Source organism: Vitis vinifera, chromosome 9 (genome assembly GCF_030704535.1).
Source record: "Vitis vinifera cultivar Pinot Noir 40024 chromosome 9, ASM3070453v1".
Classification (NCBI taxonomy): domain Eukaryota; kingdom Viridiplantae; phylum Streptophyta; class Magnoliopsida; order Vitales; family Vitaceae; genus Vitis; species Vitis vinifera.
This window is the reverse complement of record NC_081813.1, coordinates 18460831-18480102: the sequence shown is the minus strand read 5'-3', so window position 1 is coordinate 18480102 and position 19272 is coordinate 18460831. Positions and strand designations below refer to the sequence as shown.

The 19272-nt window shown below is 31.2% G+C and overlaps 2 protein-coding genes across 10 annotated transcripts in view; one reads left to right on the top strand and one right to left on the bottom strand.

The window, feature by feature from the left end:
* Positions 1-12334, top strand: part of LOC104880373 (probable LRR receptor-like serine/threonine-protein kinase At1g53430) — a 51181-nt gene extending 38847 nt beyond the window's left edge. For 2 of the 7 annotated variants that reach the window (XR_009466607.1, XR_009466605.1), the window contains one exon: positions 12031-12099. Coding sequence is in view for 4 of the 7 variants with exons in the window: in XM_019222224.2 (XP_019077769.1) it covers positions 478-590; positions 10516-10612; positions 12031-12234 (414 nt within the window). In the remaining 3 variants the exon portion in view is untranslated. Of the gene's footprint in view, positions 1-371; positions 591-10515; positions 10613-12030 lie in introns of those variants that run through there. The other 5 variants (XM_059739725.1, XM_059739724.1, XM_019222224.2 and 2 more) reach the window with 4 other exon arrangements.
* Positions 932-7403, bottom strand: LOC132254324 (uncharacterized). 3 transcript variants are annotated; one of them, XR_009466603.1, is made up of 3 exons: positions 6226-7403; positions 2556-2614; positions 1213-1787 (listed from the first exon to the last, which is right to left on the bottom strand). XR_009466603.1 is itself a non-coding variant. In XM_059739716.1 (2 exons), exon 1 carries the CDS (start codon positions 7295-7297, stop codon positions 6776-6778), a length of 522 nt encoding a protein of 173 aa, XP_059595699.1. In that variant the 5' UTR covers positions 7298-7403; the 3' UTR covers positions 932-1039; positions 6226-6775. The 3 variants fall into 3 exon arrangements, 2 of the variants coding, with proteins under 2 accessions (XP_059595699.1, XP_059595700.1); XM_059739716.1 differs by lacking the exons at positions 1213-1787; positions 2556-2614 and adding an exon at positions 932-1039; XM_059739717.1 differs by lacking the exon at positions 1213-1787 and having other exon boundaries at positions 2404-2614.
* Positions 12335-19272: the final 6938 nt, after the last annotated feature.

Here is a 19272-nt window from a genome sequence, read left to right as displayed (position 1 = left end):
TTTTTATAGTGAGAAATTTTATTAAAATATAATTATGTGTAGAAAAAAATAATAGTCATTATGAAAAAAAATTAATATGGTTTCTGAATGACCATATACGAATTAGTTGTTATGCTATTGTGTTGCAACTTATATGGTTTTAATCTGGATATATATGCAGCCCATGTAAAAGTAAAAAATTCAATGGCCTAGATTTTAATGTTATTCTAGTTGAGTTGTGCAGAATCATATTAGAATTTCTGGAAAGAAAGGTAGAAAATTTGATGTCTTAGCAGGTTCACAGTCAATAGTTCAAGTAGTGCACCTATCTTATATTTTTCAGCAACTAATGTTTAGTTAGTCTTATTTTTACTTTGCATGATTATATTCTTTCAATGAAATTTTATTCAGGAAATGTAATTTTTGTCGAAACTAGCACTATGGTTAGTGAGAGTGTGGTATCTGAAATAGCACAAAGTGGGCAAGAGGAGCAGAACAATGAAACCTAGAAAGAGAGTGGGGCTTCAAAGCCCTAGCCGGAGGAGGATTCAAAGTCTAGACATAATGACTTCATGCTCAAGTCTATTGATCCAAACAACCTGGAATTTAAGGTCAGCCCTGTTTTAGGGTTTCAAGTAAAATCTGATTCTATTTCTACTGATTCTGTGTCAATTAATGAAAATAATGAACTAGAGGATAACATGCTACCATTAGAGAGTATGCAAATTGATTTGAAGTATAATCTCTCAGTGTCACGCCCCAAGACCCACTCCAAGGACGTGACGGTCATTTCACACCTCAAACCCGAAGGCTTAAAGTATAATCTGACCCAAACAGTCATATTGTAACTGGATGTTACCAATTACCAAATACCTGCTCAGAGTAGCGGAAACAAAATCTAAAATCCTCAAAGTTCAATTTCCAAATAACTTCCAAATACCTAATGATCCAAAATAACATAACTAATAGTTAAACAAAATCCAACATAAAATCCTAAGTCAAATCCTAATGATAACCATTCCTCAGCCTAGCCATCACTCCTCACCCGAACTAAGAGTACCTGAAAAATTTTCAACAACTGGGAATGAGCTCACAACCCAATAAGGAATATTAATGCAATTCATGGATCAAATATTTTCATTTCAAATAGGAGATATCAATTTTTTTTTTCTCATCAAATATCAGAGTTTCAAAAATACCAATATATTCAAAATTCAACCAACCAATTTCATATCAAATTCAAACACTTTCACATTAGACTCAATCAAATCCATTCAATTTTTTCATTACTCTGGTTATCAAATATCAAATGCCCAGTTAGGTGGGACTTTTCAAATGGGTGGCTAGCCTCAGATTGTTCCTGGTGGACGGAACCAAACACTACTAGTACTAGTAACCTCTAACCAAACCCCTAGAGGCTGGGGTCCAAATCAATTACATTCCCACCATGAAATGTAAAAGTCAACTATTATATCCCGTTGACAGGGCCGAATAGTCAACTATTATATCCCGTTGACAAGGGCCAAATAAACCAGAGTGATGTTTTTGTTCAAGTATTCAAATTTACACAACATAATATCTCCATATTTTGTGTCATAAATAAAACAAAATATTCCAACATAACATTTAGTGCAAAACAATTTGATCCATGCATGGTAACAAAATATCATTTTCTTTTCCACAATTCAAAATAACGTACAAAATAATTTAATTTTATAAATATTACATTAACTTCCCTTACCTCAAAAGAAGTCCTTGAAAGCTTGGGAGAAGAATAATTCTGAAAAAAAATATAATCTACTCTTCACCTAATATAACATAAGAGAAACAATTATTACTATTTATTTATAATTTAACTAATCTATTCCTTATTTAAATAAAACTAATAAATTTCCAATTTGTTTCTAATAACACATTACTAATTTAATTAAATTACAATTTTATTTCATTATAAAACTCTATATATATATATATATATATATATATATATTTTGCTAAATCTATTATTACTATTATCTTAATTATAAATCTAAAATTAAATATTATTAATTTAATTAACCAATTCAAAAGTCACTAGATGTCTCGGGTACACCAAACCACCAAACCAAAAAGCAAGTTTTTTTTTTTTCCATTGCCATCATCATTCATTATATATATATAAAAGGCTTCCTTCCATTTGGCACATGCCTATTTTATTATTATTTTTTTTTCCTCCTTGCTTCCAGTAGCACAGTACACGTACGTCCCCCATTTTTTTTTTTTTTTTTCTTCTTCCTTCCTTCCTTCTAGTGCTGTGCACACGCGTTCTCCTTTTTTTTTTTTTTTTTTTTTTTAATTAACCCTAACCTAAAATCGAAATATTCCAAGGAATTTTTTTTTTTTTGCTAATAAAACTTAAGATCTCCCAAATTCCAATGCTAAAATCAAAATATTAAATTTTCACTATTTGATATTAAAACGAATTAAAAAATAATCTAACCCTAATCTAGATTTGGGGTTTTCCAAAAAAAATATATCTAATGTGTTTGAAATTAATCAATGAATCTAAAATATTAAACTAGGGGTTAGAATCTTACCTATAGAGATCTGTTCTTCAACCCTGAAATCTGACTCCAACCTTACGTTCTCTGGAATTCTGCGAACAGGAACTCTATTCAGAAAATAAGGGAAAGAATAAAATTTCTAATTTATACCTAGGGTATTTATTCGTAAAATTACACTTTTACCCCTCTTCCACTTTATTAAATTAATTAATTAACTAATTAAATTATTAATAACAATTTCCTAAATTACCCTTAAAAGAAATGTCTGGGCGTTACATTCTCTCCTCCTTAACAAAAGTTTAGTCCTCTAAACTTGACATACCTGAGTCTTGGAATAACTGAGGATGCTTTTCTCTCATCTCTTCTTCTAACTCCCAAGTGGCCTCTCGGATACTATGATTGCTCCACTGGACCTTTACCAACTTGACAACAGCATGTCGTAGTACCTTATCCATCACATCCACAATTTGAACGGGTACCTCTTCATAGGTCAAGTCCTCAAAAATTTGAATAGGCTCCAACTCCACAACATGAGAAGGATCATAAATATACTTCCTTAGAGTCGAAACATGAAACACATTATGAACCTTAGACAGGCTTGGGGGTAAGGCTACTTTATATGCCAAAGTGCCTACTCTTTCTAATATTTCAAACGGACCCACAAAACGAGGACTAAGTTTTCCTTTTCTCCCAAATCTCATCACAGACTTCATAGGTGAAACTTTCAAGAACACATGATCACCCACCTCAAACTCCAAATCTTGCCTACGATGATCAGCATAACTCTTATGTCTACTTTGAGCTGCTTTTAATCTTTCTTTAATCAAAGCAACTTTTTCAACAGTCAACTGCACAAGTTCAGGGCCCAAAAGTTTCCTTTCTCCAACATCATTCCAACAGATAGGAGATCGACATTTCCTACCATACAATGCCTCAAAAGGTGCCATCCCAATGCAAGCTTGAAAACTATTGTTATAGGCAAACTCTACTAAAGGCAAATGATCATCCCAATTACCCTGCAGGTCCAAAATACAAGCTCTCAACAAGTCTTCCAAAATCTGAATTACCCTTTCTGATTGGCCATCAGTTTGAGGATGGAAAGCAGTACTAAAACTCAACTTAGTGCCCAAAGCTTTTTGTAGACTATGCCAGAATCTAGAAGTGAAACGAGGATCTCTGTCAGACACTATAGAAACTGGTACTCCATGCATTCTCACAATCTCCTTCACATAAAGAGAAGCTAAACGATCTAAAGAAAAGTTCACTTTCATAGGCAAAAAGTGAGCAGACTTTGTCAACCGATCAACAATCACCCAAATAGCATTATTACCCCCTAAGGTTCTTGGCAATCCTATCACAAAATCCATGGTAATATGCTCCCACTTCCACTCAGGAATAGCAAGTGGCTGCAAAGACCCTACTGGTCGCTGATGTTCAGCCTTCACCTGTTGACACACTAAACACTGAGCCACAAATTGTGCAATATCACGCTTCATACCTGACCACCAATAGTTTTGCCTCAAATCCTTGTACATCTTTGTCCCTCCTGGGTGGATTGCAAACTTGGAACAATGAGCTTCCTCTAAAAGCTCCCTCCTTAAGTCTTCATCATTTGGAACACAAAGTCTAGTCCCAAATCTCAAGATCTCATCATCTGACAAAACAAAATCAGGCTTACTGCCCCTCTTAACTTCCTCCATAACTTGTACTAATCGGGAATCATTCTTTTGTAGGGTCTTAATTCTCCCAACTAAGTCTGGTTGTACTCTGAAATTTGCTACAAGTGCTCCTAAGCCCATAACTCGAAAGTGGACTTGTAAACTCCTCAACTCTTCAAGTAACTACCTTTGACAACCTCTAATAGCTGCTAGAGAACCAACTGACTTCCTACTCAAGGCATCAGCTACAACATTCGCCTTCCCAGGATGATACTGAATAATACAATCATAGTCCTTAAGTAGTTCTATCCATCTTCTCTGTCTCATGTTCAACTCCTTTTGGGAAAATAGATACTTCAAACTCTTATGATCTGTGAATATCTCACAAGTTTCACCAAAAAGAAAATGTCTCCAAATCTTAAGTGCAAAAACCACAGCAGCTAACTCCAAATCATGAGTAGGGTAGTTTCTTTCATAAGGCTTCAACTGTCTAGAAGCATAAGCTACAACTCTCCCATGCTGCATAAGAACACAACCTAAACCCTGATGAGAGGCATCACTATACACCACAAATCCTCCTGAACCTGAAGGGATAGTCAAAATAGGAGCTGACACTAATCTATTCTTCAACTCTTGGAAGCTACATTCACAATCATCAAACCACTCAAACTTAACTCCCTTCTGTGTCAACTTAGTTAAAGGTAGGGCAATCTTAGAGAACCCTTCTATAAACCGCCTATAGTAACCAGCAAGTCCCAAGAAACTTCGAATCTCAGTCACAGTACTAGGTCTTCTCCAATTAGCTACAGCATCTACCTTGCCAGGGTCAACTGAGATGCCATCATTGCTTACCACATGCCCAATGAAAGAAATTCGGTCTAACCAAAACTCACACTTCTTCAGTTTAGCATACAACTGCTTATCTCTGAGGGTCTGTAATACAATACTCAAATGGCCCTCATGCTCCTCTCTACTTCTTGAGTATACCAAGATGTCATCTATAAAAACCACCACAAACTGATCTAAATAGGGTTTGAATACCCTATTCATCAAGTCCATAAAAGCAGCAGGTGCATTAGTCAAACCAAAAGGCATAACAAGAAACTCATAGTGCCCATACCTAGTTCGAAAAGCAGTCTTGGGTACATCTTCCCCTCTAATCCTCAACTGGTGATAACCCGATCGAAGATCTATCTTAGAGAACACACAAGCACCTTGTAGCTGATCAAACAAATCATCAATCCGAGGAAGGGGATACTTATTCCTCACTGTCACCTTATTCAACTCCCTATAGTCAATGCAAAGTCTCATTGAGCCATCCTTCTTTTTCATAAATAGAACAGGAGCTCCCCAAGGTGAAACACTAGGCCTGATAAAACCCTTGTCTAATAACTCCTGAAGCTGAACTTTCAACTCCTTAAGCTCCACAGGTGCCATCCTGTATGGGGCCTTAGACATAGGACCTGTTCCTGGTACCAGATCGATGGTGAACTCCACCTCTCTCTCTGGTGGCAAGCTAGGCAAATCCTCTGGAAAGACATCAGGATACTCCTTTACTATGGGTATGTCTTCCAACTTCAAATCACTTTCATTACTCATCACACTAGCCAAAAATCCTTGGCAACCCTTCTTAAGCAAGCTACTAGCTCGCAAGGCTGAGATCATACGCAGTGGTCTATCCACATGCTTCCCTTCAAAGCTAAACTTAGGCTGACCAGGAATACTAAACGTCACCCTTTTCTCAAAACAGTCAACAGAGGCATGGTAGGAAGCTAACCAATCCATACCCAAAATCACATCAAAATCCTGAAGGTCAAGGAGTACTAAATCAACTGGCATTTCCCTATAACCAATCATCACAATACAATTTCTAAGCATTCTACTAGCCACAACAGAATCTCCCACAGGAGTAGCAACAATCAAATCAAAGTCCATGCTAGCAACAGGCAAACCCAACAAACCAGCAAAAGATACTGAAACAAAAGAGTGTGTTGATCCAGGATCAATCAAGACTCTAGCAAATAAGGTGTGGATTCGGAGAATACCTGTCACCACATCAGAAGTGGCCTGAGCATCTCGATGAGTCATAGCAAACACCCGTCCTTGGGCTTTGGGTTTCTGTTTATCCTCCTTATTTTCCTCTTTAGGCTTCCCAGTGATGAACTTCCTATTCTCTGAACAATCTCTGATCAAATGTCCTTGCTTCCCACAACCAAAGCAAGCTCCAGTCTCTCTATAGCATGGCCTACCCTCATGCTTCTTACCACAAGTAGGACAAGCCCCATCTAAATTCTGCGTTGTCTTCCCTTTATTCTGATTTCTTCCTGATGTAGACCTTCGCTGTGCTTGATTACCCTGAGCACCATCACTCCTATTTCGCTTCCTTTGCTGTTCTCTATACTGATGAAGCTCTTCATTATCTTTCTCTGCTATAAGGGCTCTATCAACAACCTCTGAATAGACACCAAGCTTCAAAATAGATATCTTGTTCTTCAAATAAGGCTTCAATCCATCCTGAAACTTTAATGTCTTTTCCTCCTCTGTAGCAATCAACTGTGGGGAAAAACGTGATAACTCTGTAAATTTGGCCTCATACTAAGCCACAGTCATATCCCCCTGTTCCAAACGAATAAACTCTCCCACCTTCTGCCGCCTAACACTGTCAGGGAAATACTTCTTGTAGAAAGCCTCCCTAAATTGCCTCCATGTTATGGGTCCCTGATCCTCCAAAAGTCTCCTAGTCATACGCCACCAATGATCTGCCTCTTTATCTAACATAAAAGCTGCATAAGAGGCTTTTTGCTCCTCAGAGCAATCTATGACACTAAAGAATTTCTCCATCTTAAGGATCCAAGCCTCTGCCTCTGTGGGATCTGTAGCACCAGAAAAGTAATGAGGACCCAATTTCTTGAAGTCATCAAAAGAGCTACCCCTAGAAGATGAAGACTGTCCCTGAACATTAGTCCCAATAGCTCGAGCTTGGCGTTCAACTAAACCAGCTAGTGTCCCAAGATACCTATAGATCTCTTCTGCACTCACGGGAGGCAAACCCTCAACTGGAGGTACATCATCATTAGCCTGACTGTTTTGGGAAGATGCAGGTCTCCTTGGTGGCATGGTGTCCTATAAAGCAATAGGTGTAACTAAATTAGTCACTAAGAAGTCAAATAAACAAATCAGAATTGTAAGGAATAAAAGGAATCAGACTAGATGAAGTTGAAACTTAAACTAATACGTCACTCATCTATTCCCAAAGGTACACTAAACAAGTTCCCATCAGGATCACAACCTAGTGCTCTGATACCACTCTGTCACGCCCCAAGACCCACTCCAAGGGCGTGACGGTCATTTCACACCTCAAACCCTAAGGCTTAAAGTATAATCTGACCCAAACAGTCATATTGTAACTGGATGTTACCAATTACCAAATACCCGCTCAGAGTAGCGGAAACAAAATCTAAAATCCTCAAAGTTCAATTTCCAAATAACTTCCAAATACCAAATGATCCAAAATAACATAACTAATAGTTAAACAAAATCCAACATAAAATCCTAAGTCAAATCCTAATGATGACCATTCCTCAGCCTAGCCATCACTCCTCACCCGAACTAAGAGTACCTGAAAAATTTTCAACAACTGGGAATGAGCTCACAGCCCAATAAGGAATATTAATGCAATTCATGGATCAAATATTTTCATTTCAAATAGGAGATATCAATTTTTTTTTCTCATCAAATATCAGAGTTTCAAAAATACCAATATATTCAAAATTCAACCAACCAATTTCATATCAAATTCAAACACTTTCACATTAGACTCAATCAAATCCATTCAATTTTTTCATTACTCTGGTTATCAAATATCAAATGCCCAGTTAGGTGGGACTTTTCAAATGGGTGGCTAGCCTCAGATTGTTCCTGGTGGACGGAACCAAACACTACTAGTACTAGTAACCTCTAACCAAACCCCTAGAGGCTGGGGTCCAAATCAATTACATTCCCACCATGAAATGTAAAAGTCAACTATTATATCCCGTTGACAGGGCCGAATAGTCAACTATTATATCCCGTTGACAAGGGCCAAATAAACCAGAGTGATGTTTTTGTTCAAGTATTCAAATTTACACAACATAATATCTCCATATTTTGTGTCATAAATAAAACAAAATATTCCAACATAACATTTAGTGCAAAACAATTTGATCCATGCATGGTAACAAAATATCATTTTCTTTTCCACAATTCAAAATAACGTACAAAATAATTTAATTTTATAAATATTACATTAACTTCCCTTACCTCAAAAGAAGTCCTTGAAAGCTTGGGAGAAGAATAATTCTGAAAAAAATATAATCTACTCTTCACCTAATATAACATAAGAGAAACAATTATTACTATTTATTTATAATTTAACTAATCTATTCCTTATTTAAATAAAACTAATAAATTTCCAATTTGTTTCTAATAACACATTACTAATTTAATTAAATTACAATTTTATTTCATTATAAAACTCTCTATATATATATATATATATTGCTAAATCTATTATTACTATTATCTTAATTATAAATCTAAAATTAAATATTATTAATTTAATTAACCAATTCAAAAGTCACTAGATGTCTCGGGTACACCAAACCACCAAACCAAAAAGCAAGTTTTTTTTTTTTTTCCATTGCCATCATCATTCATTATATATATATAAAAGGCTTCCTTCCATTTGGCACATGCCTATTTTATTATTATTTTTTTTCCTCCTTGCTTCCAGTAGCACAGTACACGTACGCCCCCCATATTTTTTTTTTTTCTTCTTCCTTCCTTCCTTCTAGTGCTGTGCACACGCGTTCTCCCTTTTTTTTTTTTTTTTTAATTAACCCTAACCTAAAATCGAAATATTCCAAGGAATTTTTTTTTTTCTAATAAAACTTAAGATCTCCCAAATTCCAATGCTAAAATCAAAATATTAAATTTTCACTATTTGATATTAAAACGAATTAAAAAATAATCTAACCCTAATCTAGATTTGGGGTTTTCCAAAAAAAATATATCTAATGTGTTTGAAATTAATCAATGAATCTAAAATATTAAACTAGGGGTTAGAATCTTACCTATAGAGATCTGTTCTTCAACCTTGAAATCTGACTCCAACCTTACGTTCTCTGGAATTCTGCGAACAGGAACTCTATTCAGAAAAGAAGGGAAAGAATAAAATTTCTAATTTATACCTAGGGTATTTATTCGTGAAATTACACTTTTACCCCTCTTCCACTTTATTAAATTAATTAATTAACTAATTAAATTATTAATAACAATTTCCTAAATTACCCTTAAAAGAAATGTCTGGGCGTTACACTCAGTGATGAATCTCTCATGGCATTTCATACTTCATACTTCTTATGATTCTGGGAATTACCATGAAAAATTTGTTTCACTCAATCTTATTCGTGTTATGCTGCAATATCTTGCATTAACGGGCTAGATATTGTTCAGCATGGTCCTCCTCTTTTTTGGACCAAGGATCTGTTTTCAGGCCCTCTTTTTGTGATGTGTTTTTTATTATCTTAGATGTCATGATATAAGAGAATGGAAAGTTAAAAAGTAGAAATGTGTAGATTTTACTTATGTACAAATGAGCAGCAAGGCAACCAAGGGTGGGCAGAGAGTCATTGCTCGCAGAATAGTAAAGGGTCATTCAAGAATAACCATTAGCATCTTTGCCTCCATCCAAGTTCTCTGATGCATTCAAAATCTAAAAGCTTGCCATCATCGTCAACCTAAGCAAATATGAACTTTTATGTGGTGGCTCAATCAACACAAACTAGGAACTCTTTTAGGTCCCTTGATTTGTGCTCCCATCACAAATTCTGCCCCTTTCTTGTGTAAAACAACTTGTTTTTCATAAGGATGCACAAGTGTTAATTTTGAATTGCTTCATCGAATTAAATATCATTTTTTTTATAATTAGTTTGAGCTAATTCTTTTTGAGAGCAATGAGAGTAGAATGTAGTTCTGGATTTGATGGTGCTGATCTGCTGAGTACTTATGAAAATAAGAAAGTATTGGAATGATTGATGCTTGAATATGGCATTTATGCATTTATGCCTTCAGTGGAATAAAAACTAGGAATTTCCTGCAGTAGGCACTTGAGCTCCCTAAACTTTTGTGAAAAATACCATCAAGGCATTCAACTTGTTTTTCTTCTCGTCTATGATTGCCCATTCAACTGATATCACTTTGGAAACCACATCCTAGAAGTTTTTGCTTTTGATCTCCAGTGGTTATCCTTCATTCCAAATGGAAAATTTGTGTAAAATCAAACTCGCATTTTGCAGTGGAAGAAGCAGATGTTTACAGTTTTGGAATTGTTGCCTTGGAAGAAGCAACACTACTTATAGGCCAAAAGAAGAATGCATCTATCGTCTTGATTGGGTAATTTCGACAACATTCTTTATTGTATTTGTCATTTCTGAATTTTCTCATTCTTATCCATCTAGGCTGATTGCATAATTTTAACAACATGATTAGTTATTTGTGTCGGGAAGCATCTTCAAGGATGAATGGCTGTCTAAACCACAAGCGGTAAAACCTGTTGGGAACCTGGAGTATACATCTAGAGTATAAATTTCCCAGCTTGACCAAAGTGGAAGTGAATTGGATCCAAATCATGAACCTCTAACCATGGCTCTCGAATTATATATATAAAAATATATAGACACCACATCATGACAATTACATTTTCCTATCTGGGGCCGAAGTTATATTCTAATTCATGGCATCCTTTGGACCATTTTCCTAGTTCATGACTTAATATGGATAAAATAGGCTCTCTTGAACAAAAATTTGTTCAGATAAAACAAATTTGACCCAATACTACTAATACTTACATGTATTGCTTTCTTTTCAACCTTATACGAAGAAGCAGGTAGTATATGCTCTCTTCCTGAATGACTTCAATTATACAAATTGTGTGGTATTACCGTATTAGTAATAAGACGTCATCAAGGACCTGCCTGGACCACTTTGAGCAAACCCCTGTTAGCATGCGTCTTTCTGGGTAGCTGGGCACATCCCATTCATCACATACCAAATATTAAACTCATTCAATGTGGTTGTGACATTTCCATGGCTTCATTCAGCATATGTTGAAACAAATAGTCTTATTGCAGCACAAGAAATTCTCTTGCAGCACAAGAAAAAAAAAAACAAAATAAATAGATAATAATTGCTTCTATAAATAATGTAATGATAACTTTTCATATATAATAAAAATATAAATTATGTATTTTTTGTTAAGAAAATGGTAATCTTTTAGTAAAAATAATGAAAATAGATCTTGACATTTTAATAAATCTATAAAATTGTATTTATTTGTTAATTTTTAAAATTTATAGATTTATTAAAATATATTTATCATTATCATGTTTGATTTACTGACATTCATTATTATGTTTAACATGAGAATGAAATAAAAAATGGTTACAACAAATAAATGAATTTCCACTTATAAGTGGAATTCAATTCATCACTAACAAAGGTTATTTTGATTCCCTTTGTGTAAACTATTTTTAAAAACACTTTTCAAATAATTGTGTGGTATTACCGTATTAGTAATAAGACGTCATCAAGGACCTGCCTGGACCACTTTGAGCAAACCCCTGTATTAGCATGCGTCTTTCTGGGTAGCAGGCTAGCTGGGCACATCCCATTCATCACATACCAAATATTGAACTCATTCAATGTGGTTGTGACATTTCCATGGCTTCATTCAACATATGTTGAAACAAATAGAATCTTAATGCAGCACAAGAAATTCTCTTACTGCATTTTCTTTCTTGCTCGATCTCTAGGCACTCATTAAAAGGGAAGGGGAATTTGATGGGTCTAGTCGACCCCAGATTGGGCTTAGACTTCAACAAGGAAGAGATCATCTCATAGTGATGATCAACATAGCTCTCCTATGCACAAACGTCTCTCCAGCAGTCAGGCCAGCTACGCCATCAGTTGTGAACATGCTTGAAGGCAGAATTGCTGTTCAAGACATTTGTTTCTGATCCCAATGCTCCTTGTTATGACTTAAAGCTCAAAGAGATGATATCACTATATATATTATTCCAAACCTTACAAAGAACAACCCTTGGAGCTAAAAGAGTATTTAGAAGGCCTTTTAACTTTGAAGCACTTTAATTATAACTATATATATTATATAAAACTCTTTTAACAGTCACCAAATATCTATAGACATTAAAAAGGTTCAACCAAAAAAAAGTATACTTATAACCCATGATTACGCTATTAATTATTTTTAAATTTATAAAATGGTATTTATTTGTTAAGTTTTAAAATTTATAGATTTATTAAAATATATTTACCATTATCATGTTTGATATGTTGAATTCATTCATTATAATATTTGCAATGAGAATGAAATAAAAAATGATTCCAGCAAATAAATAAATTTCCACTTATAAGTGGGATTCAATTCATCATTGAAGGGTATTTTGATTCCCTTTGTGTAAACTATTTTTAAATATACTCTTCAAATAATAAAAAACAAAAAACTGATTTATATAAATTGTTTTTAAAAATAATTTTTTATTTTGATTTTGTAAATTGAATTTATATAATATAAATTTAATTTAATTCAATTCATATTACAAATAAAAAAAACTTTATTATTATAACTAAATTAAAAATAAATAGTTTTTAATAAATTAATAATAATAATTTTATTATTACAAATAATTTAAAAAATAATTAAACTCTTTTCCTGGGCTGGGCCAGTTTGGCCCTTTTTATTTATTTTTTTATTTTTGTATTCCCCATCAGCTAGCATTTTGGGCTCTCTTATGGGTCCCATCTCTGGGCCTCCCTTGTTTAAAATTTATTTTTGTATTTTTGGAGCTGCCACATGGCACCGTGTCATAACGCAACACTCCCCTCTTCCTCCCCTCACCCACACCCAAGCGAAGCCCACCACCACCATACCCACCCCAATAAAAATGGTCTGGGCCTAATTTTGGCCCATTTTCATGGGTTGGGCCAGTTTGCCCTTTTTTGTCCCCTCCTAGCCAGCCTTTTTGGCTCTCTTATGGGTTTCTGGGCCACTATATGGGCCTTTTTTCTTGGTTTTTCCATCTCCATTTTAACTTCCAACCTTCAAAACCCATAATTTTGAATGAGTCAAGGTCTTTTGATTTTTAATTTTTTTTAATTTTAAAGGATGTTTTACTTGACCACGATTTATCCTTTTGACTTGATAACATGATTAATATTACATAGAGAATAAAGTTTCATTATTATCAATTATAATCAAACAACGTAGTTTACACAGCATACAAAATTGATGGGTCATAAAAAAAATACAAACTATTCTAATATGATTTTAAAATGATTATTTATTATTGATATGACTATTTGACTTGACAAACTTTATAACGTGGTCTACACTTCATTCAAAAAAACAAAATATTCCTTATTGTGGATTATGATCAAGAAAAAAATGGATTATTATGATTTGATTTTAGATGATTAATCATTATCCATGATTAAATCTAGGCAAATAAAGTTATTAGATATTTGTATAATAAAAATTAAAAAAAAAAATTGGAAGAAACTAATCTATCATAATAAGATTATTGCATGTGTATGTTTCTCATTAGTTAGAACTTAAAGGAATTAAGTTTATGGGTTGAATCATATTATTTTCTAATATCATTTTTCTTTTAAGTCAAAAGTGATTACTTAAAAAAAATAATAGAAGACCTTTTTTCTATCTAGAAAATTAATTTCAAAAAATAAAATATGATTAAACCTTAATTTGGTTATTTAAAAAAAATGTAGACTTTTGGATAATTTTTCAAAAATAATTTTGAAAAAACAAATCACTAGTGTTTAAAATATCCTAGTGGTTTTATTAATTTATGTTATATAGTAAATTGATTTGTTGTTATCTTATAAACTAATATTTTTTAATATAAATTCATTTTGTTAAGGATAATATCAGATAATAGATAAAACCATGAAAGAAAACAAATCCTCTGGACTTGTTTTTTTAATCTTTTATTAAAAGTTTGTGAAGTTGTTAATTTTTAGATAAACATTTGAACTATATTTTTTCATTAAAAATGAATATTAATATTTGAAAAAAATTATCAATAAATTATAATATTTTAAAAATTCACACCAATTTTATTTTACTTCAAAAAAAAACTAAATTATAAGAAATAAATACAAAATAAAGGATGATAATTGTTTCAATAAATAATGTAATGATAAATTTCATATATAATAAAAATACAAATTACGTTTTTTTGTTAAAAAGATGATAATGTTTTAGTGAACATAATATATATATATATATATATATATTTTAATAAATCTATAAAATTGTATTTATTTGTTAAGTTTTTATGGGTTATAGAATTAAAAATTAAAAAGACCCATATTTTGCAATGATAAAGTATTATAGAATTAAAAATTTAACAAAAGGTTCCCAAGTGGAAGTAGGAATCTTTTGTGAAGACTTTGGAAGAAGTGGAGAGGAGCTAGTTGTGTGGTACGAAGAAATGGACTATTATGATTTGATTTTAAATGGTTATTCATTGTCCATGGTTAAGTCTAGACAAATTATGTAATTAGATATTTGTATACTAAAAAATAATTGGAAGGAACTTATCTATTATCATAAGATTATATCATGTGTATATTTCTCATTAGTTAAGACATAAGGAATTAAGTTGTGGTTTGGAAGAAAATAAATTAGATGCAATTATAATAATGGTGCTACTTGGCATATTTGGATTCAAAATAACTTTAATTAATTTATAATTCTAGATAATTAAATGTTAAGTTTATAATATTATTGGTCAAGCTAGACTGCTTGATTTATAATAATTTGAGAATATTAAACTTATCCATTACCATTTTGTGTGGACAATATTTTTCATAGACTTGAATGTTGTAAGGTCTAAAATATTTCATTGTGGTTGTAAGGCCTTGAATGTTTTGAAAGATATCATCCTTTAATATGGTTGTAAAGTTATTATCATCTTGCGCGGACTTGAATGTTTCAAAAACTATCACCCTCCAATATGGTTGTAAGGTTTTTATTATTATTATTATTATTATTTAAACTTATCTATTATCATCTTCTGTGGACAACATTTTTCATTGACTTGAGCGTTGTGAGATCTTGAATGTTTCAAAAGATATCACCCCTCAAAATGGTTGTTAGGCTATTATCATCTTATCTATTACTATTTTATGTAGACTTGAATGTTTCAAAAGATATCACCTTCAATACGAATGTATGGTTATTATTATTATTATTATTATTTGGCCCCTATTTCGGCCTATTTTCTGGGCAACTTTTGGCCCATTCCAATTTTTATTTTATTTAATTTTCCTTTTTCTAAAACCTGATTTTCCTTTCTACAAGGGCCTAATTTCTAGGCCCAATATATGGGCCTTTTTTTCTTGGTTTTTCCTTCTCCATTTTTACTTTCAACTTTCAAAACCCATAATTTTGAACGAGTCAAGGTCTTTTGATTTTTGATTTTTTTTTTAAATTTTAAAGGATGTTTTACTTGAATACGATTTAACTTTTTGACTTGATAACATGATCAATACTACATAGAGAATAAAATTCCATTATCATCAGTCATAGTCAAACAACGTAGTCTACACTTCATACAAAATTGATGGGTCATATAAAAATACAAACTATTTTAATATGATTTTAAAATTGTTATTTGTTATCCATATGACTATTTGACTTGACAAACTTTACAACGTAGTTTACACTTCATTCAAAATAAATATTCTTTATTGTGGATTATGATCAAGAAAAAAATGGACATTATGTTTTGATTTTAGATGGTTAATCATTGTCATGATTAATTTTAGGCAAATTAGGTTATTATATATTTGTATAATAAAAAATAAATAAAAAAATGGAAGAAACTAATCTATTATAATAAGGTTATTGCATGTGTATGTTTCTCATTAGTTGAAACTTAAAGAAATTAAGTTTTTGGGTTGGATCATATTATTTTCTAATATCATTTTCCTTTGAAGTCAAAAGTGATTACTTAAATTGCAAGACAAATATAATGTTTAATCTATTATGTGTGTGTAAGAAAATGAATTGAAAGCAATTATATTAATGATGTTATTTTGACATATTTGGATTTAAAATAACTTTTCAATGTTTTCATAATTTACAATTATGGATAATAAATCTTTAATTTTATTAAATTTTTTGGCTATCCAATAGTTATCTTTATTTTTATACATTAAGATAAAATTAATGGCATGGTTGTCATATATATTTGTGTTAGGAAGTGTCCCAAATTCCTAATTAGTATAGATTCTTTTTTTGTAAAGAATATTATATAGAATATTTCTAGGTTGATATATTATTGTAATATTAGACTTATAGAATAAGGAAGGTTGTTGGAAATATCTCTATAAATATTCTAGGTCATGAAGGGAAAAAGTTATGAGATGGAGATGAATCTGTAGAGACTATATGAGGTGGATAGAGATATGAAGAAGAAAGGGAGGTACTCGGTGGAGCGAGAGGGCTTGTAGTAGGGTATGGATACAAGGAGTGGGAAAACACGAGATGTTTCGGGAACCCAATAGTTAATGTTTTAATGAACATAAATATATATCTATATATCTATCTATATATATATATATATATATATATATATATATATATATATATATTAATAAATCTATAAAATTGTATTTATTTGTTAAGTTTTTATAGGTTATAGAATTAAAAATTTAACAAAAGATTCCTAGGTGAAAGTAGGAATCTTTTGTGAAGACTTTGGAAAAAGTGGAGAGGAGCTAGTTGCGTGGTCTGAAGAAATGGATTATTATGATTTGATTTTAAATGGTTATTCATTGTCCATGGTTAAATCTAGATAAATTATGTAATTAGATATTTGTATACTAAAAAATAATTGGAATGAAATAATTTATAATTCTAGATAATAAGGATTTATTATCATAAGATTATATCATGTTTATATTTCTCATTAGTTAGGACATAAGGAATTAAGTTATGGTTTGGATCTTATTATTTTCTATTATGTATGTATAGGAAAATAAATTAGATGCAATTATAATAATGGTGCTACTTAATTGGCATATTTGGATTCAAAATAACTTTAACTAATTTATAATTCTAGATAATTAATTTTTAAGTTTATAATATTATTGGCCAAGCTAGACTTGCTTGATTTATAATAATTTGAGAATATTAAACTTATCCATTACCATTTTGTGTGAACAATATTTGTCATAGACTTGAATGTTTTGAAAGATATCATCCTTTAATATGATTGTAAAGTTATTATCATCTTGTGTGGACTTGAATGTTTCAAAAAGTATCACTCTCCAATATGGTTGTAAGGTTTTATTATTATTATTATTATTATTATTTAAACTTATCTATTATCATCTTGTGTGGACAACATTTTTCATTGACTTGAATGTTTCAAAAGATATCACCCTTCAATATCGTTGTAAGGCTATTATCATCTTATCTATTACTATCTTATGTGGACTTGAATGTTTCAAAAGATATCACCTTCATTATTGATGTATGGTTATTATTATTATTATTATTTGGCCCCTATTTCGGCCCATTTTCTGGACAACTTTTGGCTGTTCGAATTTTTATTTTATTTAATTTTCCTTTTTCTAAAACCTTTTTTCCCTTTCTACAAGGGCCTAATTTCTGGGCCCAATATATGGGCCTTTTTTTTCTTGGTTTTTCCTTCTTCATTTTTACTTCCAACTTTCAAAACCTATAATTTTGAACGAGTCAAGGTTTTTTTTTTTTTTGATTTTTTGATTTTTTTTTTAATTTTAAAGGATGTTTTACTTAAGCACGATTTAACTTGTTGACTTGATAACGTGATCAATACTACATAGAGAATAAAATTCCATTATCATCTGTCATAGTCAAACAACGTAGTCTACACTTCATACAAAATTGATGGGTCATATAAAAATACAAACTATTCTAATATGATTTTAAAATAGTTATTTATTATACATATGACTATTTGACTTGACAAACTTTACAACGTAGTCTACACTTCATTCAAAATAAATATTCTTTATTGTGGATTATGATCAAGAAAAAAATGGACATTATGATTTGATTTTAAATGGTTAATCATTGTCCATGATTAAATCTAGGCAAATTAAGTTATTAGATATTTGTATAAAAAAAATTGGAAGAAACTAATATATCATAATAAGGTTATTGCATGTGTATGTTTCTCATTAGTTGAAACTTAAAGGAATTAAGTTTGTGGGTTGGATCATATTATTTTCTAATATCATTTTCCTTTGAAGTCAAAAGTGATTACTTAAAAAATAATAGAAAACCTTTTTTCTATCTAGAAAATTAATTTCAAGAAATAACCTTAAGAAAATATTATTGAACCTTAACATTTTGGTTATTTTAAAAAAAAAATGTAGACTTTTGGATAATTTGTCAAAAATAATTTTGAAGAAACAAATCACTAGTGTTTAAAATATCATAGTGGTTTTATTAATTTATGTTATGTAGTAAATTGATTTGTTGTTATCTTATCAACTAATATTTTTTAATATAAATTCATTTTTCTAAGGATAATATGAGATAATAGATAAAACCATGAAAGAAAACAAATCCCGTGGATTATTTTTTTAATATTTTATTAAAAGTTGTGAAATTATTAATTTTTAGATAAACATTTGAACTATATTTTTTCATTAAAAATGAATATTAATATTTGAAAAAATTTATCTATAAATTATAATATTTTAAAAATTCACACCAATTTTTTTTTTTTACTTCAAAAAAAAAACTAAATTATAAGAAAAAAATACAAAATAAAGGATGATAATTGTTTCAATAAATAATGTAATGATAAATTTCATATATAATAAAAATAGAAATTATGTTTTTTTTGTTAAAAAAATGATAATGTTTTAGTGAACATATATTATATATATATATATATATATATATTAATAAATCTATAAAATTGTATTTATTTGTTAAGTTTTTATGGGTTATA

What these genes read in the sequence shown, in the direction of transcription:
- LOC132254324 (XM_059739716.1), bottom strand. Translation starts at nt 7,297, where the DNA reads ATGCCACCAAGGAGACCTGCATCTTCCCAAAACAGTCAGGCTAATGAT.